This window comes from Sorex fumeus, unplaced genomic scaffold (assembly GCF_029834395.1).
Source record: "Sorex fumeus unplaced genomic scaffold, SorFum_2.1 ptg000131l, whole genome shotgun sequence".
Taxonomy (NCBI): Eukaryota; Metazoa; Chordata; class Mammalia; order Eulipotyphla; family Soricidae; genus Sorex; species Sorex fumeus.
In genome coordinates, this window is record NW_026606188.1 from 25,080,087 (window position 1) to 25,103,910 (window position 23,824).

The 23,824-nt window shown below is 45.9% G+C and overlaps 1 protein-coding gene across 1 annotated transcript; it reads right to left on the reverse strand.

Moving 5' to 3' along the window:
• Positions 1-10,373: 10,373 nt before the first annotated feature.
• On the reverse strand, positions 10,374-23,320 carry F3 (coagulation factor III, tissue factor). Its single transcript, XM_056139001.1, has 6 exons — positions 23,098-23,320; positions 21,721-21,832; positions 15,756-15,946; positions 13,846-14,024; positions 13,178-13,337; positions 10,374-11,419 (listed from the first exon to the last, which is right to left on the reverse strand). The coding sequence occupies exons 1-6, from the start codon at positions 23,318-23,320 to the stop codon at positions 11,283-11,285; spliced, it is 1,002 nt and encodes a 333-aa protein (XP_055994976.1). The 3' UTR covers positions 10,374-11,282.
• Positions 23,321-23,824: the final 504 nt, after the last annotated feature.

Consider the following 23,824-nt stretch of genomic DNA (forward strand, 5'->3'; position numbering starts at 1 on the left):
CCTCAAAGGTTACGTAGTAGGCTGAAGAAAGAATCAGCATGGGAAAATAGCTGCACAGAGGCTGAAGGAAGAAACATTTTAATAAAGTTGGTTTTGTGCACTTTCTCTTGTCTCAATTTAGGTTCTTGGGGATAAGGCTATTTCTTTTCTTGTTCCCTCTCTCTTGGGGCAGTCATTTAGAACTTGGGTGGTAACTCTCCTTTTAAAACAGTGTGCCATAAACTCAGGGTCTTGGATTACAGAAATGAGAATGTTAAGGAAAGTGTGTGTTGGTGGTGGTGGTGGGTGGGAGGTTGATGACAAAGAGATTGACCTGGTAACATGTGGGTGGTGGCCAGGGCCTTGGACACTTCAGTGGCATACAGGTAAAGTGACTATAAACATCAAACTATAATCAAAACAATATAAGTGTGAACCAATATAGAATAAGTCAAAATGTGAGTTTTCTAAGGCATTAGGGTAAGGGAGGTGGGAGGGAACTTTGGGTCATTGATGGTGACAGTAGTGTTAGGTATAGAGTCAGAACATTGCATGCTGGAAAATATTGAACAGGATGCTATGTAGCATTCTCTACGGCCTAAATTTGGCATTTCCAACTCCCTATGTTTCCACCACATCTAACCCTATGAAAAAAAGAAGTCCATAAAACTGCATATCACTTAATCACTTAACTTCCCGTTAGTCGTCGATTTGCTCGAGCGGGTGCCAGTAACGTCTCCATTTGTCCCTGTCGCGTGCTAGTGTAGCCCAATGGCATCTGTTCGCTCCGGGAACATGAAGGGCCTCAAACCGATTGTTCATGATCTTGACGAAGAAGTCTGACCATCTGGTAGGTGGGCGGCCACGCGGTCTTTTGACATCCCGTGGAATCCAATCAGTAACAGCTCTAGTCCAACGGTCGTCTTTAAATCTCATTACGTGACCAGCGCATCTGATTTTCGACACCTTGGCAAATGAGACAGCGTCCCTGATCCTTGATCGTCGACGGATGTCAGAACTCCGGATTCGTTCTCTCATTTGAGTGAAACGTGATATTCCAAGCATAGCTCTTTCTATTCTTCTTTGGGAGACCTGAATAGCGTTCTCATCTTGTTTGCGTAGGGCCCAGGTCTCTGAGGCATATGTTAATGCAGGAAGAACAGTGGAATCAAAGAGATGTGCCCGGAGCCGGAGGTTCTTCGTCCTCTTAGCTATTTCTTCGACGTTCTTGAAGGCATTCCAAGCCGCTCTCTTCCTCCTGCGCAGCTCGGGTGCCAGATCATTTGTCATGTTGACCTCTCGACCTAGGTACACATAGCTGTTGCATTCTGAGATGGTCGTTCCATTGAGAGCGAATGGGGCGTCAGGAACAAGGCTGTTTCTCATAAACATTGTCTTCGTGAGATTCAGCTGTAGTCCTACCTTTCCACACTCATGGTCAAAGTCGGCCAGCATTTGTGCCGCTTGGCTGATGTTTGGTGTTATTAAAACAATGTCATCAGCAAAGCGGAGGTGGTGTAGTTGCCGACCATCTATCTTCACTCCCATTCCTTCCCATTCCAGTCGTCGCATGATGTTCTCGAGGGTGGCACTGAAGAGTTTCGGTGAAATGGTATCACCCTGCCGCACCCCTCTCTTGACATCAACGATCACTTCTTTGTAGAATGGTGAGATCCTGGTAGTGAATCCGCAATACAGCTCACGGAGGATCCTGATGTATTGGGCTTGAATGCCCTGATTGGCTAGGGCTTCAATGACCGCTTCCGTCTCAACAGAATCAAAGGCCTTCTTTAAATCAATGAACGTTAAACAGAGCGGCATCTTGAACTCCCGAGAAACCTCAATGAGCTTGGTTATTGTGTGGATATGGTCGATGGTGCTGAATCCTTTGCGGAACCCTGCTTGCTCGCATGGTTGTCCTTCATCTAGTGTTCTGCTAATCCTATTCAGGATGACTCGAGTGAACAACTTGTAGATGACAGACAATAGGCAGATCGGGCGATAGTTGCCAATGTCATGGATGTCTCCCTTCTTGAACAGTAGTACGGTCCTGCTGGTTTTCCATTGGGACGGAACCTTGCATTCAGACAGGTAGCGAGTGAAGAGCCGAGCCAGTGTATTGATGAGTACTGACGGCAGGTTCTTCATATATCTGTTCAAAATTTGGCAAAAATTGGCGAACTAATTTGTTTGCCTAACACATTCCCCTTTTGTGGATAACCCCCGCCCTTGGCTCCCCGCCCCCATCATTGAGAGACTAATTAATTATAGCTGGTGCAATTTTCTCAATTCTATGCTGGTAATAGCTATGAACAGATTACCTTTATTCGTTTTACCATTGTTGGGCATTGGGTTGTTTCCTGTTTGGGACTATAATAGTCCTTAGAGACTTTGCATGTCCTCATAAACCTTTCTGCATGTCTTAGGATGTTCATTTATATATGTTTTTGGAATGAATGCATATTCACTTTGTCATGTACTGCCAAACTACTCTCCAAAGTAGTTGGACCATTTCACACTCCCTTCATCACTGTATGAAAAATGGTGGATTTTAGTTTTCCATCCTTGCCACTACCTGGTATTGTCATGTGTATTTTTATGTATCTATGTTTAGCCATCAATAATAAATCATTGCGGTTTCATTTTGCCTTTCCCTGATGAGAAAGGAGGTTGAACCTATTTTCATGTTACTTGTTCAGCTGGGCAGACTCTCTTTTGAAATGGCCATTTGAACCTGGGTCCCTTTTTAGTCTCCTTTTTTTCAGTCACACCCAGTGGTACTCAAGGCTTACTCCTAACTGTACTCAGGGATTACTTCTGGCAGTGCTCATGGAACCATACAAAGTTCCAGGGATTGAACCTAGGTTGGCCACACGCAAGGCAAGAGCTCTATCTGCTGTACTATCACTCCAGTCCCCTGATCCCCTTTTATAAATTGTACATTTAATACCAGAGAGTATTTTTTCATGTGTGTGTAATTTGGATTTGAGTTAATATCAAATGTTCTAATATGACAAAATTTCAAAAATCGGTAGGTATTCATGATAAAAAATATTGATCCAACAGTAATATTTAAAAATTCTCAACTGGTGTATACCTAATTGCATAGGCTCAACAAAAAAAATTGAATAGCATGAAGGAAAACTAGATAAATTCGGAATCTTAGAGGGAGATTAGACTTGAGGGCTGTCCCAATGTCAACAAAAATCACAATATTGTAGGACTGCTGCGGCCAGTTTCCAACATGAGTGTATAGACTTCCCCACATCCACAAGCAGTTCTCGAATAAGATTTTTTTTTCTCCCAAGACCATCCTCCATGTCAGTTGCTGATTGCAAGCTACAAATTAGAGGTACCAGTGCAGTCCTTGGCTTAGACTGATTGGCTGGAGCATCTCACAGAAGCCAGGAAGCAGTTTTCCTCCTCAGATTGAGGGATGGAGAAAGGGCAGAGCTTCCCTGCCCTGGCAGGAGTACTCACCCATCTGCGGACACCTCCACACTTCCACCAGCTCTAAGCCAGCCTGTGGAAATTTTATGATTTAGGCAGGATTGATTTAACAAATCATTGACTATTGCCAGTTGCACTCGTACTCTTCCCCTTCTCTTTCTGGAAATCAGGAGTAGAGCTGTAAGTTCCCACTCGCTACAATCACATTGATTTCACAGGCAACCAGCCTCTTCTGTATGGACTCCTAGGAGAACTTTATTGACATAACAAGTTGCTTTTGCAGGCTGGAGTGGGAACAGGCCACTTCCCTTGCATGCTGGGTTCGATCTCTGGCACCCTATATGGCCCCCCAAACCTACCAGGAGTAGCCCCTGAGCACAGAACTAGGAGTAAGCCCTGAGCAACATCGGTGTGGCCCCAAAACAAATTTAAAAAGACAAACCAGATGTGTTTGCTTTCAAACACTAAAAAAATTCACTAGGGTTTGGGGAGCTGTGGGCCGTGAACTATGGATGACAAGCAATTGGGATGTGTGAGGATTTGAGCTGGTATCACTAAATTTTGGGGTGATGGTACCAGCCTGCCCTGACGGTCATTTTAGACCAGAGGTGCCAGCTGTTATGGCTCCTTGATAGTAGAACACTTGCGCAGTGGCTATGAACCTTACGATCAAGTTGTTGTTCTTAAGTCCAGCAGAGGGCGCCACTGCCTCGGTTATAAGAAACCCTCCACTCCCAAAAGCTCTTAAACCGAGGGAAAAGCGTTCTGCCCCTTTGTTGATTATACCTTTTCTGGTATATGCTCAGAGAAAAGAAGGTAACTTTAGTAGTCTTTTTCTTTTCTATTTGGAACATAGTTGCTGATTTTTCAAGAATCAGACTGGAAAATACGTTATTGAAATACTTCTTTTCTTAAAAGTTTTAAAACCCCACTTGAATGTGTTTTAAATAATGTATATTAAAGATGAATTGCAATTGCTTCAAATTCCTAGATTTTCTTCTAAGCATTTTCATTTTCCCAAAATAAAAAAATGTTACCTTTCAACTGTTGCTACTGATGCTCTCTAGTATAATCATGGAATTTAGGCTAAATGGGATAAGGAGATTTAGATTCAGTTAGCTAACTTGACAAAGAAGGGGGAAAAGTTCCAAATTTTTTTTCAGTTCCTTTGAAGGAATTTCATTTTCTGTATTAGGAAAAATCCTAACCAAGCCAGAGGTGTTGAACTCCCCAAGGGATTATGTAGGTTATAGTGGGATTTGGGTTTTCTTCATTTGATTTTGGCCTTGAATTGGCTGCATTCCATCCTCTCCATGGGCTAGGAAGCCCTGTTTGGGTCTATAGCTGTCCCCAGAGGCTCACTGCAGTGACAAGACAAGCCAGTGGTTCATTGGGATTAGAACCATTTGAAGGAATCTTGTTCAAACAGACTGCTAATACTGTCAGTCTGAGGTTGGACTACTGTACTTGTTCTCCCAAGTTCTCAGATGATGGTTCTAAGAGTAGAGCCCAGCTAAGAAATGCAAGATCAAGCTAACACTGGAACAAAGCAATGGTTAAAAGGGAAAATGAGCAACATCTCAGGGAACCGGATTTGCACAGGAAATCAAACCTTCACCTCCTTGAAGACATCTTTCCTCCAAGAGGAAAGAATGTGGTTGATCTGCTCAGAGAACAGCAGAACCAAAGGTCTTTGAAATATGTACAGAGTGTGGAGTGAACTAGAGCAGGGTGAGTTGAGGCATTGTGGGGTGCCCTCCAGGGGTACAGGCTAGCATGGTGCTGGAAACCTTTCCGAACACTACCCCACTGCTGACAAGTGAAGTTCTACTTTTATTCTCATTCATTTCAAGAATATGACTTGGTAAAATATTATAGTGTATCCTTGAGATGTGAATATGCTTGATTTTTAAATCCCCTTATAGCTGGAACACTGCTCTATGAGTGTTTCTCCCCTACTGCCACCTTGACCCATGTCCCCATTCTGTCAGAAGTTCTTTGTCATTGTTTCACTAATGGATGTGGCATAGAGGATGGAATCCCTCTGTGAATGGTGCAGGAGCAGAAAAGCGAAATCAAGAAGGACTCCAGTGCTTTGTCCTGAGCCAGGTGTGCTGCTGCTTCTTGAAATGGAAAAGAAGTGGGTCTGGGGTTGGGAACAGGTATAGATCCTCTCCACCTACATTAAGATGGAGATGCCCATCAGGCATCCAGCTGGAGCTGTGTAAGTAATGGGATTTTGGAGTGGAGGAGATTGGCAGGGGCTGAGGTACGTGGTGAGTTGCATAACACAGAGCCAATATGGGCGTCTACTGTGACACCTGGCCCACCTGTATTACTGAGAGTGATTACTGAGGGCACCAAGACAGGGCACCAAGGTATCCCAGCATTTAGAAATCAGGAAGGAAACGACAGTGTCCAAAAGAAAGAGGAATTGAGAAAGTCCAGATTGTTTTGTGAAGGTAAAATAAAAATACAACATGTTTGTGTATTGGAGAAATGATTAACTTGGAAGAGAGAATGCAGTAGTTCTAGAGAGAAACGATTGTTTAAAGGCTTGAAAATGAAATGTGTTTTTGCACCATTAGCCTTTTTTTAAAAAATTTTATTGAATCACCGTGAGACAGTTATAAGCTTTCATGTTTGGGTCACAGTCACACAATGATCAAACACCCATCCCTCCACCAATGCACATTCCCCAGCACCAATATCCCCGGTATACTCCCCGTTTCCCACCCTCCACCTGCCTCCATGGCAGACATGATTCCTTATAATCTCTCTACTTTGGGGCATTACGGTTTGCAATATTGACCCTGAGAGGTTATCATGTTTGGACATTTATATACTTTCTGCACACTTCTCCCATCCCGACCGATTTCTCCAGCCATCTTTTTCTTAGTGATCCCTTCTCTATTCCAGCTGCCTTCTCCCCTTTGCTCATGAGGCAGGCTTCCAGCTATGGAGCAATCTATTCATGTCTCTACTGTCCTTAGGTGTCAGCCTCATGTCATGTTGTTTTATACTCCACAAATGAGTGCAGTCCTTCTATGTCTGTCCCTCTCTTTCTGACTCATTTCACTTAGCCTGCTACTCTCCATGTCTATCCATTTATAAGCAAAGTTCGTGACTTCATCTCTCCTAATAGCTGCATAGTATTCCATTGTGTAGATGTACCAAAGTTTCTTTAACCAGTCATCTGTTCTTGGGCACTTGGGTTGTTTCCAGATTTTTGGCTATTATGAACAGTGTTTCAATGAACATATAGGTACAGATGTCATTTCTACTGTGCTTTCTTGCATCCTCGGGATATATTTCCATAAGTGGTATTCAGGGATCATATAGAAGCTCAGTTTTTAGATTTTGAAGGACTGTCCATAATGTTTTCCAGAAAGGCTGACTAGTGGGCATTCCCACCAACAGTGAAAGAGTTTCCCTTTTTCCCCACATCGACGCCAGCAGTGGTTGCTTTTGTTTGCACCATTAACTCTTACAAGCTTTTGTAACAGGCACCTTGGTCTTTTGTGTTTAAATTCCATGGTCAGTGCAGCTATAGCAGCAGTTTTTGTTGCTATTGGCCACAGCAGAAAAGAGACAAGAAAACTTGTGCTGTGGTTGTTTTGACAACTCAGTTGTTTTATCTCCATTGGAAACTTCACTTGTAAGGATAGCTTCAGGCAAAGCTTGATTTAGCAGTATGATGATGTCACCACAGACTTTGTTTCTTTTCATTCTTATGTGCCATTTCCCAGTATGTCAGTGACAGGTAGAGCTCGCTTCAGGGTTTTCAAGATAACTGCCAGTTGCTCTTGAGCTGGCACATGTTTCTTTGCTGTTACTCAGGAGTTTCCCCAACATTTCCTGAAACATCCCCAAGATTCATTCTTTCTGGACTAGGTTTGATCTTGTGCATCTCTGAACCATGAGGAGGGGTTGTGCTGATGGGCAGAGCCAAGGCCAGCAAGTGCCCCAGCCAGAGAAAAGGGCTATCAGGAAAGAAAACTGATTTTTAATTCAAGGGCCTGAACCAGAGTCTCATGGTAAGTGACAGACCTTCAGACAATGAGGATAAAAATAGCTCTTGCTGAACACATCTCAAAACTACACTTAGCAGTCACATTATTTGCTGTTTGATAGCTAGAGATTGCTGTCCTTTGGCTTATTTAGGAGAGAGAACATCCCTTAAGATCACAGGCCACCAACTGTAACTAAAGGTCAAATACCTTCAGGTTTCACGTGGATTAATTAATGCAGAGGCAAGTCAAACTTGCCCTGTCATGTAAGGTGGCCAGCATTCTTCAAAGTGTGAGTTTCACTTACTATGTACGTTATGAGACAGGTGAGGGTCCAGGATAAGGAATGAAGTTTCACTTGGCTGGCTCCGGCTTTTAGCCCAGCACTCCTGACTGTTGACTTGAAAGGCAGCTGTCTAGTTGGAGCAACTGAGAGGGGCGGCTGCTGGGGGGGGGGGGGTGTGGTCAGACTGATGTCAGAGGCAGCCACTCAGATCCTGATGAATTCTCTCCCGGGAGCTGCCAGCCCTCTCATTCCTACAGGCCCTGCCTTCACTCAGCAGTGTGTTCTCAGCAGGGTCGTTCAAATTCCTTAGATTAGGAGTCTGGGTTTATGTAAGGCCGCCTGGGTCCTGGCAGGGGCCAGTGACCGGCAACCTCAGGAACAGGCCAGCTTCACGTGACCAGTCCTGGGGCCTGGGCTACATGCTGGACAGTGGCCATGCTCTTTGTCCCAGCTTGCCCATGTGAGCAGGAATTCAGAATAAATAAGGCATTTGCACTCATCTCTGGTTCTTCCTGGGCTACCTTCTCTGGGGTGGGCCATGCTGTAGAGGTGCCCTCTCTCTCTCTGGAAAAACAGATACTGCGAGTGACATGGCTGACCCTCACTGGCAACAGCACAGGCTACTGAGAGCAAATGAACTAACAAAAGCAACCCAAGAGGCTGATAACTGGTTTCCTCTCAGTATCTCTAACATTTCTACTTTTTCCCTCTTTCGTGCTCCTTCCTTCCTTCTTTCTTCCCTCCCTCCCTTTCTTTATTTTTGTCGGGGGAAAGGAGGGTTTGGGTGAAACCCAGCAACACTCAGGACTCACTCCCAGCTCTGTGCTCAGAGTTCACTCCTGGTGCTTGGGAGACCTTGTGCTGTGTGGGGTGTAGAACAAGATGGGCTGCATACAAGGCAAGCACCTCACCCACCCCTGTGCTCTGGGTTCTCAGGTTACCATTTTTATGCTGTGTCCATTCTTCCTCAGCACAGAATGCTAGATCAAACACCTCCTGATCAGAGTTTCTTGACAGTACTTGGAGTTCTTTTGCAGTGGATTTTAGCCTTCTTACACCTGTGGACTTACACTGTTCTGCAGACTCAAAGTTGAGGATGACTGCCAGAGCACAGAAACCAAACGGATTAAGAGTCATAAACAGGCCAGAGGGATAGTACAGAGGTTAAGGGGTTAGTTTTATGTGCGATCAAGCCAGGTTCAATCCTTAGTGACATAATGTCCCCCATCATTGCCAGGGGTCACTCCTGAGCACAGAGCCAGAAATAAATAACCCCAAAACCCATAGTTGAGGCCCTCTTCCTTCTCCCCTATAAATAAAAAGTCGTGAAAAGTGAGACGGGGGATGGCATGTTGGTCCCTCACTTCTTGCTTACTCCACCTCTCCCTGTGGAAACTCTTCCGGGTGATGGGTGATCTGCATATTTCACCTCCACCACAGGCACCCAGGTTTCCACAGCATAGAGCAAAGGCCATTGTGGTTCACTCTGCCAACGCAACGTGGTGCCAGGACACTGGTTTTCATCGTGAGTTAGAATTCTCCCATACAGCTGGGAAGCAAGAGCTCGGTTCTTGTTTTATTGCAGTATTATTGCAGCAGAAGACACGACGGACCAAATCATAAATATAAATAAGACACGATAGATATGTGAATACAACAGTCACAATTCCCAGTCATCTTTATTTATATAAAAGTATATTAAATTATATAAAAATATACAAATAGGAACAATTTCTGTTCCCTCTGGAAATTAGAAGTCAAGACTGCATTATTTAAATTATTTAAATACAGGCTTCACTTCTAATTTTTAAAGGGAGTAATGAAGCCAGTTTGATTCAGCAAAGACAGCCCATTAATAAGTCACCTAAAAGGGCAGTTAACTGGTATGGCCCAGCCCTGTCTGCAGGAAACCACTCAGTCCTGCTAAATGTCAGATTTCAGTCCAGTTTTGTCTTTCTCTTTCACCTGTTAGTCAAGACAAAGAGTTTTGGTTCCTCCCTCCTCTCCAAACTTCCTCTGTAACTCAAATACCTAGGCAGGGGCCCTCTCCCCCCATGCCTGGGAACTTTGCAGGAGTTTGCATTCTCACTCTCTTCCCTGAAACATGATCTCTGTCGCTGACCCTGTGACCCCTGGGACACTCTCTTGGAGCCAGCTGTTGGCCTTCAGCCTTGGCTGCTCCAGTCCTGCTCCTAAAAGTGGCTTCTATGGGCAGAAGTTTTAAGAGGAGGCTTGAAGATGTGGTTGCTTGTTTCTGTGTCTTTGTTTTCCTCCCTACCTGGCTCCACACAGGGGCTTGACCTTTGGTTTGTTCTCTTGAATGAAGTCATGAAGGAGAGCTGCAGTGGGCAGAGAGAAAGCTCAAGGAGCTGAACATGGGCTGGGCATGTGGGAGGCTAGGTTCCATCCCAAGCACTGCGGAGTGAGCCCTGAGCACAGAGCTGGGAGCAGCCCCTGGGCACCACTGGGTGTGGACCCTAAACAAAAAAAAGTAAAGAAAAGGAAAGAACTGCACCCAACGTAACTTGAACAATAAAAGCAACACCATCATAAACTGCTGGGCTTCGTATTAATGCAGCAGAAAACACGACGGACCAAGTCATAAATATAAAAAAGACACGATAAATATGTGAATACAACAGTCACAATTCCCAGTCACCTTTTATTTATATAAAAGTATATTAAATAAATTATATCAAAATATACAAATAGAACAATATTACCTCTATAAATAGAAAACCCCCATATACAACAACTTTTTAAAAAATTATATAAATATATACAAATATAGACCACAGAAACTTAAGTACCTCAAATCATAAACTCTGTGTAGCTTGGGTAGTAGTCGTACAAAAATAATTTGACAGGTAGCTAGCTGTCAAATGTTCAATCAACAGCATCTATGTCAGTTAAAGTGCTGAGCTGTAATGTATGTTAGGAATGTGTCCAAAATGGAAGTCCTCTGCATTGAATACATTCATATAAAAATTGGTCAGTTGTTTCAAACTTCCACACAGACACAAAACCAGGGAAAACAAAACCAGAGAACAATCAAACTAAAACAACCACCAGAACAGAACACCATAAGACAAAAGAATAGACATGTGGTAGAAAAAAATCCACCCCATTTCCATTTTACATTTCCATAGGAGTTGATGTCAGTCTCTCAAAGTTTCCCAAACATCCCCCTAGGATTTTGTGTTTTAAAGGCATTTGTTCTTGCTCAGATGACCTGGTATCATCTTGAACACAGAATACATAGTCTTAACACACGGTATGTGCAAAATGTGCCATAGTGTTAAAATAAAAATCTTTAAAACTTGGAGTTAGCAGTACCATTCTTTAAATTCCAAAGTGACTCATGCTAGTGTTGAAACTGGAATGCCAATTGTGAGACCAGGTTGACTAAGAGCCTGTTCTGTCTTTTTCTCTTTCCTGCCCAAAGGTCTCCATGTACTGCAATATTCATTTGTGTTTTCATCTCATCCATCCTTTGAAGAGTTCTTGGTCACAGTACAGTCGAGACTCTAGCAGCGGGCAGCTCCCATAGCGTGTGTTTATGCTGTGTTGAGGGGGAACCCCTCCTTCCTACTGTGTCCTGCCTTCCTCTTCCTGCACTTGTGCAGACACAGAGCAAGGACAATGATGAAGATGATGACCACGAACACCACAGCTCCAACGATGAAGAACAGTTCTGAAAAACAAAAGGTGCCAAGGCAACTTAGGAGAGCCCAAGTCCCATTTGTTAGAGGTGGAATGGAGGGCATCAACTCAAAGGACGTTGCAATACTTGAAATGTCTTTCCACTGCTCTTCCCACCACAACACATTTAGATAAAAAAGGAATCATCCAATGGACATGCTTTAGAGGAAATGACAAGGGCAAAGACATGTGGAGGGCTGTTAAATTAACTGCATCAAACATCTAGTCTTCCCTTTATCCTGTTTTGTCGGTAGAGGGAAGTGACACTGGCTTGGTCAGTGTCAACTTGTAAGCCTAAAACTCAACTATGAATATCTGTAAATCATGGTGCCCCGATAAAAAAGAAAAGAAAAGAAAGAAAAGAACAGGCAGTTGGAAGCTGAGCAGCTGTCAGAAATAAGTGGCTGCCAACAATGACCATGGCAGAGGATGGACCATCAATGCAGAGGGACACAAATTGCTTCAAGGATGCAGGGGAGGGATGGGCGATAGCTGTCCTGGGCATCAGAAGGCTGCTTCCACTGTGGTGGCAACAGTGTGTGAAATGGTCCTCAAAGGACACATCTGGGCAGATGGAGGAGTAGAGAGGGAGAGGCAGGAGGCTGTGTGTGCCTAGAAAAGTGGGTAAAGGTGCCAGACTGGGCTTGGAGAGACAAAGGAGCAGCAGTGCCCACCCTGGGGGCAGCGTCAACAAATGGAACCTTGGGTAAAGTTGCCTGCAATTTATTCCAGAAGCGAGGTCAGCCCCTGTCTGTGCCTCTGTCCCTTGAAAGTTCTTAAGCACGTCACTCAGCAATGGGGGCAGAGAAGTCTGGCTTTCTGCCCCCTGTCCAGAATCAAGTGGGACTTCCAGTTAGAAACTCCCCCAGCATGTCCAGACACCAGGGGTATCTGATCCACTCAATCCCTCCCTATACTGCTCAGACCAGAGCATCCCAGATTAACTGCCCACTTTTCAGAAAAAAACAAAACATAAAAACCAAATCCCTCTAAGCTCCCCCTGGAAATGTTCTTCTTTAAGCAAACAAACAAACACAAAAATATGGGGCTGGAGAGATAAGTACATCAGGTAAGGCATTTGCTCTGCATGTAGCTGACCCAGGCTCAGTCCCTGGTATCCCATTCAGTTCCTGAGCACCATCAAGACTGATCCCTGAGCGCAAAGACAGAAATAAGCCCTGAGCACTGCCAAGTGTAGCCAAAAAGACAACAAAAAAGCCACCACCATCAACCACCCCCAAATCAAAACCCCTAAAGCCCAGAAAGCATCCACCAACTGCAACTGAAGCTACCGTGTTCTTGGCTCATTCAAGCATGGGAAGCGGAAGAATTTCCCCCCTTGAGAACAATTGGCAGAGAACTTACATCCTTCCTGACAACAGACCACTGGGTGCTCACCAGGAGAAGAGCCCTCCCTGGTCAGGACTCTACTAAGTATGAAAAAATGTCTGGGGGAATCTGTGATTAGATGCTAAATCTTACAAATGCACCTGTGCGCCCAGTGCTTTGCAGACCTGGAACATGGCAGCCATGCCAGAAAACACTTATTGGGAGAGGAAACTGCAAGGGACATTTATACAGGCCTGGAACTGTAAAGAATCCCTAAAGAGACCCCACAAAGCAAAACGACAGAAGCAAAAGCCCAAAGCAGTTTCTCTCTCTGAAGGGAAGAAATGCATCCTGCTCCTGTTGGGTGGGGTGATCCCTAGAAGGGTTCCAGGCCCCCAGAAGATCAGGCAGTGTCACTCACCTTGGGATGCAACTTTCCCTCGCCTGGTGCACTCGGTGGTGCTATCGGGACTCCTCTTGTTTAACTTTCGTGAGAGAATCACTGCATGGACACAGAAACAGTAGTCTGCTCCTTTATCCACGTCAATCAGAAACTCATTAGTGTTTGTCTTGGCTGTTTTCTGTTAAAACAGAGTATGTTCTTAATTCATCTGGGTTCACAGTGATTCCTTTCTCCTTTACCAAGTGTCTCTGGAAGCGAGGCCACCTGGACACATTTTCCATGTAAAGGATTAGAAGTGACTTGACAAGAAATTGAAATGATTACCGTTAATGATGCTTTTACAAGACTGAAGACACCCCAGTTTAGGCCCATTCTACCCCAGTTTGACCCCTTTCAGAGATATTTTCAGTAAAGGAAAAAAAGAATGACGTATTATCGCTGAGTGGAAAACAAATTCAATTGATGGAACCCTCATTAGAGGAAAAACATAGGATCTGGCAGGACCCTAGAAATGACCTGGATGGCTGGAAAACCTCGGCACAGAAAGGCCTGACCAAAGTCACAAGTCCCCTCCACGTATTTTCCAAGCCGTGTTCTGTGAGCATTGAACTATAGAAGAAACAGGCTGCACAGTGAAGGGTCCCCGACTTCAAACAAGTCACAAAGGTAATGGAAAGAATTCTCACCTTTCCTGTACTGGAAGCTTTCCAATAATACAGTATATAGGTGAGGTCCTGGCCAAAGACCTCCCGGAGGCTCAGGAATGTGTGGTTCATCTTGACTAAGGTATGTGCATCTTGTACAGTCACATTCAGTTTTGTTCCAACTTGTTTAAAACTCTGAATTGTTGGCTGACTAATGTTGGCTGAAACAGAGAAAATGAGCTTGGCTGGTGCCCACAGATGCTGTACAAAGCAGGACCCCATTCAGTGTGCACAGTTAACTTATCCCATGTTTTTAGTAAAATTAATTAGGCACTGTGTGAAAGCCCAGGAAATGTCCCTGGTACAATAAGGAACCCATTTTAGCTCTGTTTGTTTGTTAATTTGTCTTGGGGCCACACCAGGCGATGCTCAGAACTTACACCAGGCAGGGCTCAGGGGTATGGAATATGGCGACTTGAACCTGCATCTGTCCTATGCAAGACAAGCATCCTCCCCACTATCCTACTACTCTGGACTCAAGTGGAACCAATTTAATCTCTGAGTCTCTTGCAGTGGCTCCACAACCATGAATGACAGCGAAAAAAATCCCAATGCTTTAGCATGAATTAAATGCAAGCAGCAAGTACATCCATGAGCACATGCCAAGAAAATCCACAACTAAAATATGATCTAATATTTGTCAAGGAGTCAGGCTGTAGGGTACATGGGAAGAAACTTGAGGTCAGTGGTCAAGTAATGGGGTCACGGAGTGGTAGGGCTGGAGGCGGGAATATTGTTTGCTTAAAACCCTATTGTCAACAACTTTGTAATTCATGGTGTCTAAATTTTTAAATAATAAATTAAAAAGTGGAAAAAATAAAATAAAATATGGTTTATCTGGTGCCAGAAAAAAAAAGGATCTGAAGTAGCTTACACAGAACTCATGTCTTGGCAAAGAAGCATAAAGGCTAAAAGGAAGAAGCAAGAGCCGGGCTCATGAGGTTCATCGCAGGACCTGGGGCTTTGGCAGGAAGCTGAGAACAGGAGCTGGTCACAGGGACAGGCAGGCAGCCAGCTCCATGGGGAATAGTTGCCCCTGTTTGAGACTCAAAGGAAAGAGACCTCTCCTAGGAAAGGTAGAGTGGCTCTCCTTTGCCCTGCTTCTCTCCATACCTCCCTGATAAAACGGTTCCTCACCACAGAGGAAATGAAACGCCAACCCCCCTACAGGGTTCCTCAAGTTTTTCCTCTAAGGGCAGCTGAGGGTGCTCTGCTGGTCATGCAACAACTGTTCGCTTCAGCTCCCTCCGTGGGACTGAAGCTCAGGCTGACCGGAAAGCAAACTGCAATCTCCTGGTTGGCGGGAATTCCCAGCGCTCCCCTTGCTCGGTGTGGGTTCAGCTTACTGAAGCAAATGTTGGGGAGGGAGGGAGGCATCACACATCTGCGAAAGCTGCATGAAGATGGCATGCTCAGGATTGGCCAGGCAGCATCCATCACAGGGCTGACCGCGCGGCCAAAATGCTGGGGAAGGTCAGAGGCCCAGCAACAGCTCTGGGCCTCAGACTTCACCCCTGCTTTCCCAACCCTTGTGAGAAATCCTGCAGGGGGCCCTGTCTGATGACGGGATATCCATATAGATCCACAATACCCATGGGGTTGCTGACACGCCTTCCTTGGGTAACTTTGCTAGCCTTCTCTCTCTGCCAACCCCATCTGGCCGGTTCCTGCAGCTTCTACTGGATGCCCCTGTTACTGAGTCAGACGTCACATTCCTCCTGCTGCAACAACCACAAGCAGAGAGGGAGGTGACGCACTCCAGTCTGAGAAAAGTTATGCATGAATATTTTTTTCAGTTGTATATCATGGGCCCTAAAGGCTACAAACTCTCCAGAATCTTCAGAAGCTCCGAACACCCCAGAGGAAAGACGATCACAGACAGAGCTACTCACTTTCCAGGTAAGGTGTGAACTTCCGGGAGTTGATGTAGGAGAGCTCCTCTGTGTAACTGGTGACCTTCACGGGGATGGAAATGACCCTCGCCATGTACGTCTGATTCACGTCCTTCATGATCTCGTCGGTGAGGTCACATTCCGTGTCTGTGATGGAGAAGCACTTGCCTCTCCAATCTCCAAGTTTATCACTGAGGGAAGGAAGGAAAACACACAGAGCCTTAGGATTTGTATCCGGCAGCATGGAGCACACTGGGCGTAGGACAGAAACCACTGGCTCCCAGGAAAGACTAGTGTACTGACACTTCAGGGAGCTCAAGTCCTGCCAGCCGCCCGGGATGGTCTGTGCTCAGTCTCCATCTCACAAAAAAGAAACAGGTGAACAGTGAAGGGGTTTCTCCACTGGGAGTGCATTCACAATGCTTACACATTCCAGCATCATGTCCACCACCCATGTCAGGGGCTGCTCACTAATGTCTCAAGGTCCCCTCCCACCCGGACTACAGGAACTCATCTTTTTAAAAAGAAAATACAATTATAGATTGGGTCACATGTATACAATAGTGTTGATGCTTATGGTGCATCTGGGGTTTGAGTCAGACAGAAGGTGGACTGCTAGGTCTGTATCCTGAATAATTTTTAGCTTAACTCTTAAAAATCAGACAGTTTGGAGCCAAGAGATAGCACAGTGGGTAGAGTGCTTGTCTTGCATGCACACCAACTGGAATTGATCCCTGGAACCACATATGATCCCTGAGCTCTACCACAAATGATCCCTGAGTACACACTAGGAGGAATCCCTGAGTACAGCAAGTGTGGCCCCCAAACCAAAAACAAATCACACAATAATTCTTCAGAGTTACATGGGGGAAAAGAATTAATTAATGTATTAATTCTTTATTAAGTCTACTAATTCTTTTATACTGTTATATTTAGTTTATTATATCACATTCTATATTCTAAAATAATTTCCCTCTGATATCAATAAAGTCTACATCATAATAAACTACCTTCTATCATGACCATTATTGATTTGTCTCTTTACTATTTACTGAGTCTACTATTCCAGGTGCTGTTCTGTGCTCACTACACATGCTACATTGTTAGATAAAATCTGATCAGGAAGACACTGGGTCTCAGATGAGGACAGTCTGAGGAAGCTCGGAGATGCTGAAAACTTGTATCAGGCTACATAACTCATCAGTCTGAGAATGAGCCTATTCATCTCATCAAGTACAGGCATCCATCAATTTTCAAGAAATGAATGGATCAAAGATTATACAAGTATAATTCTGAGTATTCAAAAGAGTTCACAGACTAACAGATGATTAATTTTAAAGATATCTTAAAAAAGAAAATGATTTAAAGAAGACGAAAAACAAAATTATTTTAAAAACCCACAAAAACCACCTGATATGGGGCTCAGAGAGCAAGTACAGGGTTAAAGTGTATGCCTTGCATGGGGCCAGTCCTAGATGGATCTTTGGCAAAACCATGGTCCCCTTAACTGAGAAACACTGGGAATGTCTCTGAGGCTCCAGAGCACTGCTTGGAATAACCCCCCCCCCCCAGCCCCTCAAAAATTCATAGATGAATATGACTGCAACTTCCCCCACATTCTGCCACCCATAAGGTATCAGCTACGCTGTTCTTCCCTTCAGCACCATCGACCCCCAGGACCTCCCTCATCACCCAGTCAATTCCACGTTCCACGTGGAACTTTCTAGATCTTTCTACTTTTTAGATCTTCGCGCTCAGAACTGATCTCCCTCTTCCCTGCCCAGTGCTGCTTTCTCACTGAAAGCACTTGAATACATAGGTTTTTTTCTTTTTTCTTTATTTTTTTTTGGGGGGGGGTCACACCTGGCAATGCTCAGGGGTTACTCCTGGCTCTGCACTCAGGAATTACTCCTGGTGGCGTTCAGGGGACCATATGGGATGCTGGGAATCGAACTCAGGTCGGCTGCGTGCAAGGCAAACGCTCTACCCGCTGTGCTATTGCTCCAGCCTCCGGGTATTTTTTTCTTAAAAACAATCTGAACAAAATAACCAGACAGCATATTTAGATAAATACTCTCCTAGTCTCAAAATCCACAAACTATGAGTGACAGAGAAATGCGTTGGTGTCTGAGATTTTTCTAAGTTTCTGTGGCAAAAGAAGGGAGGCTGGCTTAATTCCAGAATGAGCAAAATGTATTTCAAATTCAGCCACTTCTATTTTAAAAAGGCAAACGAGAATAGGGAGAATGGCTCTTCTCCCTCATTATGAGGAAACAAGTCGTCTGATAACAGGACTGCTGGCCTCCCTGGCTACAATCCACTGGAATTTGGTGCCTCCCAGTTCATGATCAAGAACAACAAGACTTTAGAGTGCATCTTAGCACAGACAGAGCTTGTATCTCAAAAGCTACAAAGACTTGTGAGCAGGTAATGAAAGGGCAATACTCTAGTAAGTTTCTTTGAATGCAGTTGTCAGTCTGAACTGTGTGTGTGTATGAGTGTGAGTGCGTGCGTGCGTGTGTGTGTGTGTGTGTGTGTGTGTGTGTGCACGCATGTATATGTATGTGAGGTGTGGAGGATCAAACCCAAAACCTCATACAGGCAGGACAAACTCTCCACCATTGAGCCACATGCCTATCCCAGCATTAACACTCTAAAAAAGCAAAAATTTGGGGGGCTGGAGCAATAGCACAGCGGGTAGGGCGTTTGCCTTGCATGTGGCCGACCTGGGTTTGATTCCCAGCATCACATATGGTCCCCTGGGCGCTGCCAGTGGTAATTCCTGAGTGCAGAGTCAGGAGTAACCCCTGTGCATCACCAGGCGTGACCCAAAAAGCAAATAAATAAATAAATAAATAAATAAGCAAGCAAAAACTTTTAAGGTTTCTGACTTGAACAAAATAAAGTCCTGCCTTAATTACTAAAGATAATTCCCACTGAAGCATGCCGAAAGTAGAAGTAGACTATAGACCAAACATGATTGCCACCCATTGCCTCTTTTGCAAACCACAACACCCAATAGGAGGAAGAGAGAGAGAGAGAGAGAGAGAGAGAGAGAGAGAGAGAGAGAGAGAACAAAAGGGAATGTCCTGCCACAGAGGCAGGGTGGGATGTAGGGGATGGGGGGTGGGAGGGATACTGGGATCCGTGGTGGTGGGAAATGGGCACTGGTGGAGGGATGGGTATTTGATCATTGTATAAATGAAACCCAAGCACAAAAATTTGTAAGTCTACAACTGTACCTCATGGTGTCTCACTAATTAAAATTAAAAAAAAAAGATAATTCCCACAGAACTTGGGATCATGAGTTGCTTTTCTAAAAACTTTGGAAATTCAGTTTTTGAATTCAGAACATTACTTTGGAATCACTATTATAGGGATTGGGGAGATAGACTGGGATCAGAGGTGGAAGGCCCCAAGTTCAACCCCAGCATCATATGGCCCCCAGCTCCCACAGCACTGAAGGATATCACCTTGGGTGGGGGCGTCCCCTGCATGGATGGGCCTGAGTAGCATTGTAAATTCCTGGATCCCAGAATTTAACTCTCTGGCCCAGTTGGCAGAGATTTGCAAACAGTGGGGCCCGGAGGCCAAAACAAGTAAATGAATGAAAAGAAAATTTAAGAAAGAATACTACAGGAAATAGTTGAGTGTTCAGGCTTGTGCCTGAACAATACTCTCCCGTTACTGCAGAAAACTGGTTCCAAAGAGGGTAAATTCAGCTGGAACTCCTAGTAGGGGCTTGAGCCCCGTGGCTGACAGGCTGATATGGACCGAAGAGGGGCAGCACGTTAAAGCAAAACTTCTTAAACTTTCCACACTTTTTTAAAAAAAATTTTTCATTAGTGAAACACCATGAGGTACAGTTGTAGACTTACAAATTTTTGTGCTTGGGTTTCAGTAATACAATGAAACCCTCCTCACTTGCTTACTTTCCTAAATTTCCCCCCCTTCCTTTGTGCTAAGGAAATAGAATATATTTTTTAATGAGTTCCGTACTGGGGACCAAATCCAGGGTCTCACTCATGCAAGGATACTCGCTGTTGTGCTGCAGAACCACACTCCCTATCCTTTGCTCAAGAAATTGGTTTTTTGTTTTGTTTGGGTGCAACATTTGGTGGTGCACAGACCTACTCCTAGCTCTGTGCTCAGGGATCGCACTTGGCAGGGTTCAGGGAGATCATATATGATGCTGGGGATAAGGGCCAGCCTCAAGCAAGTCAAGTAAGTGCCTTATCCCCTGTGCATCTCTCTGGCTCTGGTGAAGACATTTTTTACATGACCCCAGTATTAGGATATGCAAAATATCTAACTGAATCACACATTTACTAATAATGTGTCATAAAGAAATCTATTAAAACAGCTTTGTGATAACCCCTGTATTCAGTCGTGAAAATTTAAGTTTAGTAGTTAGTCACGGGTCAAGAATGAGGATTGCAGGGAAGGACCCCAGAGAGTGTGGATGACCCTAGGCTACTGAGAATGCACAAAGAGGGACTTTTTATCCTTTCCTGGTTTAGGGCTTCACAGGGAGGCTGGGGTGAGGAGACGTGGTGACCTGGGTTTGTGTGCGGACAGGATGAAACCCTTCTCTCAGGTGATTGAGATCATCCTCCTCATCCAGAAATCTTTTCCACCCCAGGGAAGCACAGAGAAGAGTGGCTTCAGGCTGCAGCTAAGGGTTCCCTAAAGGCCTCTCCTCCTCATCCCTGTCAGCCCCAGCTCTGTATGAAGATATTTAAACATCAACGGTGGCCACCACATAACCAACAGTGGCCCTGACAAGCTTAAGAACTCTGAGTTACCTGTGTGGACCAACCAGGAAAGTAAGAAATAGGTTTCCACATGTTCAGGAAAGCTGTGGTGAGATGGGTGTAGGGGCTGGGCATTTTCCTGCAGACTATGTTTCCCTACAGGGAAAGTGCTGTGTTGACTAAAGCCAATTTATAGCAGTGGAAGGAAGAGCTAATTCTCAATGAGTGAAATACAACCTGACAAGTTTGACCATTCTTGTAATTATTAGCTGGGGTTATGAAATCCCATGCACATTCACAGATTCTTTTCCCTTTTGGTTTGGCAAATGTCATCATAAAACTGCTTTTGGAAAATGAAAAAAAGAACCTCCACCTACAAGACCAGCCTTTTGACTCTGTAAAGACCCAACAAAAGCCCAAACTATTCAAAACATCCAACAACAATGAAACAAAAAAAAATCCAAAAATTCTTTACATTTAACCAAGGATAGTCTTGCGCCTTTATATGATGAGTGTTAAAATAATTCCTTCTGTAGATTTCCCATTTAAAAAGCTCTCTGCAAAACCTCTTACAACAATTCAGAAACCCCAAACCTAAGCAAGAGAAGGTTAACATTCTCCAGGAAGACATAGAAGCATCTCAATTGCATATGGAGAATTCTGGGTGCTTGGGGCCAAGGTGCCCATGAGAAATGAGAACAGAGCAGGTTGGCAGCAGAGGGTATATGAACTGTAACTCCGTGAGTCACAAATCTGACCTCCTTCAAACAGGTATGCACAGAGTCTAAAGATTAATGAATCAAACACTGCTTGAGGGCAATGTATACATCTGAACTCCTTCCCACCCATTCTCTCACATGTTTAAACCCGGTTTACAGTCTAGACAGCAAAGGAAAAAGATGGGTGTGCTTGCACGAGCCTCATTATTACACAGCGGCCCTCAGCACCGCCAGGATCTCTTCCCTGCAGGAACACAGCATGTCCACATGTTCCCATCATCTCCAACAACAACCAGGTGATGGACTCAGTGGAAGATCTAGGAACATGCGAAGCACATGGCTCTGGGCACAAATGACCGCACAAGTCTGCTTGTCTGTCACCTGCTATATCATTCCAGCCACTTGCTGCCTTATAGGCATGGTATTCAGTGCAAGAAAATGGAAACATCAAACATTAATTTTCTTTCTCTCTCTCTTTTGTATCAGGCTTACCTTATCTGAACAGTATAGACGTGATTGACGGATTTGGGTTCCCACTCCAAAACTGTCTTGAAATTAGTTGATTTCCAAGTCAAATTATATGGTACCACTACATCTGTAGTGCCTTAAAACAACAGAAAAACAGCGTATCATTACATGAACTTAGCACACAATTTCACGTTGGACAAAACACCTCCCCCCAAGCTTGGACATCACCACATGCTTCACACTTGGGAAGAGTGCAGGGGAGGGAGAAGGGTGTATGGGGTTGTTGTACCCAGGGTCAAACCTAAGGTCTCTGCTCTAACACTCGAGCCATGCCCTTGGCTATTACATTAAAACTTTTTCTGAACCCCCCACCCCAAACTTCACTGTTGAATTAAGAAGAGAAATGCATCTTCAGAATTTTCTTATGGAAGATCTCTGTCATCTTAGAAGACAGGCAAGATACTTGAAGTCCGTATTTGAAATTATTTGCAGTAACCTCGTGGTCCCAAGACCCAAGAGTCCTGCAGGGGCTGTACCTGTCCCAGCTGTCCCTGATCTCCTCTGGCAAGAGCGGATTACAGAAGGATGGAAGGTGGGCAGGCAGGGACGTTAGTCCCTTCATGTAAAGTTAAGTCCCTCCTTGTATGAGAACTTGGACCTGCATCCGGATAATATTCCCAGGCCTGATTTTTTCCATTTTTATCTAACAATGTCCCCTAAATTGAAGCTTCCATAAGACACGTGGGGCTTGCCATATACACTGGTGTGCACGGGCAAGGGGTTGCATAGTTTTATTTTTCTAGGGGCTTGGGGAGAATCCCATGCGGATCTGATGCTCAGGGCCACCACACTACTCACAGCGAGGTTTGTGCGGGGAAATTGGTACTCCGAGCACCAGCAGGTGCTGGATCCAGACTTCTGCTCTGCCTCCTGGGCTCAGGAAGCACCCCGTCAACCAGGCCAGTGCAAAGTAGGTCACACCCAGCCCCAGACACCCAACCGACACGGGGAGCATGTGGTCCCAGCTCCAGCTCCGACCTAGCTTCATTCCGAAGAGTGCCTCTCCCCGCAGTGGGAACCAACCAGCAGGGCCTTCCTCACCAAGGAAGGTGTGCAGGGGCCGCGGGATCAAGGGACCCTGCAGGTGCGAGAGCGCGTTCTACCATCATCAAGGTCGAGGGCTTTCAGGAAATCGCTTTCCCTAATACCAAAGCAGGAGCCAAAAAAGTCCCTTTACGCAACCGCCACGGCCCCCCGGGGCAAGCATCTCTCCGGAGGCGCAGCGGCTTCCGGGGCGCGAACTACCTCATCAAGCATCTCAGGCCAGTGCGCCCGGTGCGGGGACCCAGATTCATCCCAACACTCCCGGGGAGGGCAGCGCGTCCAACGGGGGCCACTCACCTGCGAAGCCGGGCACCGGAGCCAAGAGGCAGCCCAAGAGCAGCAGCCGGGCCACGCCGGGACGCAACGGGCGGGCGTGGGGCGCCATGTCCAGGGGATCCCGGGCGAGTCGAGCGAGAGCGTTGGCAGCGCTCGGAGGCGGCGGGCGAGTGCGGCCAGCGCGGCCCAGCGCGCTATAAACCAGCGCCCGCCCGCGCGCCCGGCCCGGCGCCCGCCCCCGCATCACCCCCCCCCCCCCCCGCCCCGTCGCGGTGGGCGGCACCGGCCAGTCCACACCCCCGCCCGGCTCCTCCTCTGCCGAGGAAACTCCGGGACCCTGCAACCGTGATTCACCCGTGATTCAACCGCGCCGCCCAGCGCCCGGCGGGCAAGCGACCTCTGGCGGGCTGCAGGTGGACAGGGAGAGTCCCCGATGTCCAGGGACGAGAGTCCCCCGACGCCGGGCTCCCGGTCCACCCTCACGCGCAGCCAGTCTGCGGGGGCAGCAAGCCAACGGGCTCCGCCGACGGCGCTGGAGGTGGGCAGCCTGTTCCTCTGGGTCAGGCTGCAGAAAAAGGAACCGAACTCGGAATCTGCAGCCGCTGACCCTCGGCGGGGGGACGCGCGGGGCCCCGGGCGCCTTCCTGCGTGCCAGCTGCGCGGTGCAGGTGTTTGCTGGTCAGGCGACGCCCCCCTGGGTCCCCAGGACACTTAGCCCCGACAACTGGGCCAGAGACCCAACAAGAAG

Bases quoted from the DNA above. Each gene is read 5' to 3' on its own strand.
- F3 (XM_056139001.1), bottom strand. From the start codon at position 23,320: ATGCGGGGGCGGGCGCCGGGCCGGGCGCGCGGGCGGGCGCTGGTTTAT. The intron at 15,947-21,720 runs GTAAGCCTGATA...TCCTTCCCTCAG, and splicing joins GTCTATACTGTTCAGATAAG to TGATAAACTTGGAGATTGGA. The intron at 11,420-13,177 runs GTGAGTGACACT...TTTGTTTTTCAG, and splicing joins AGGGAAAGTTGCATCCCAAG to AACTGTTCTTCATCGTTGGA.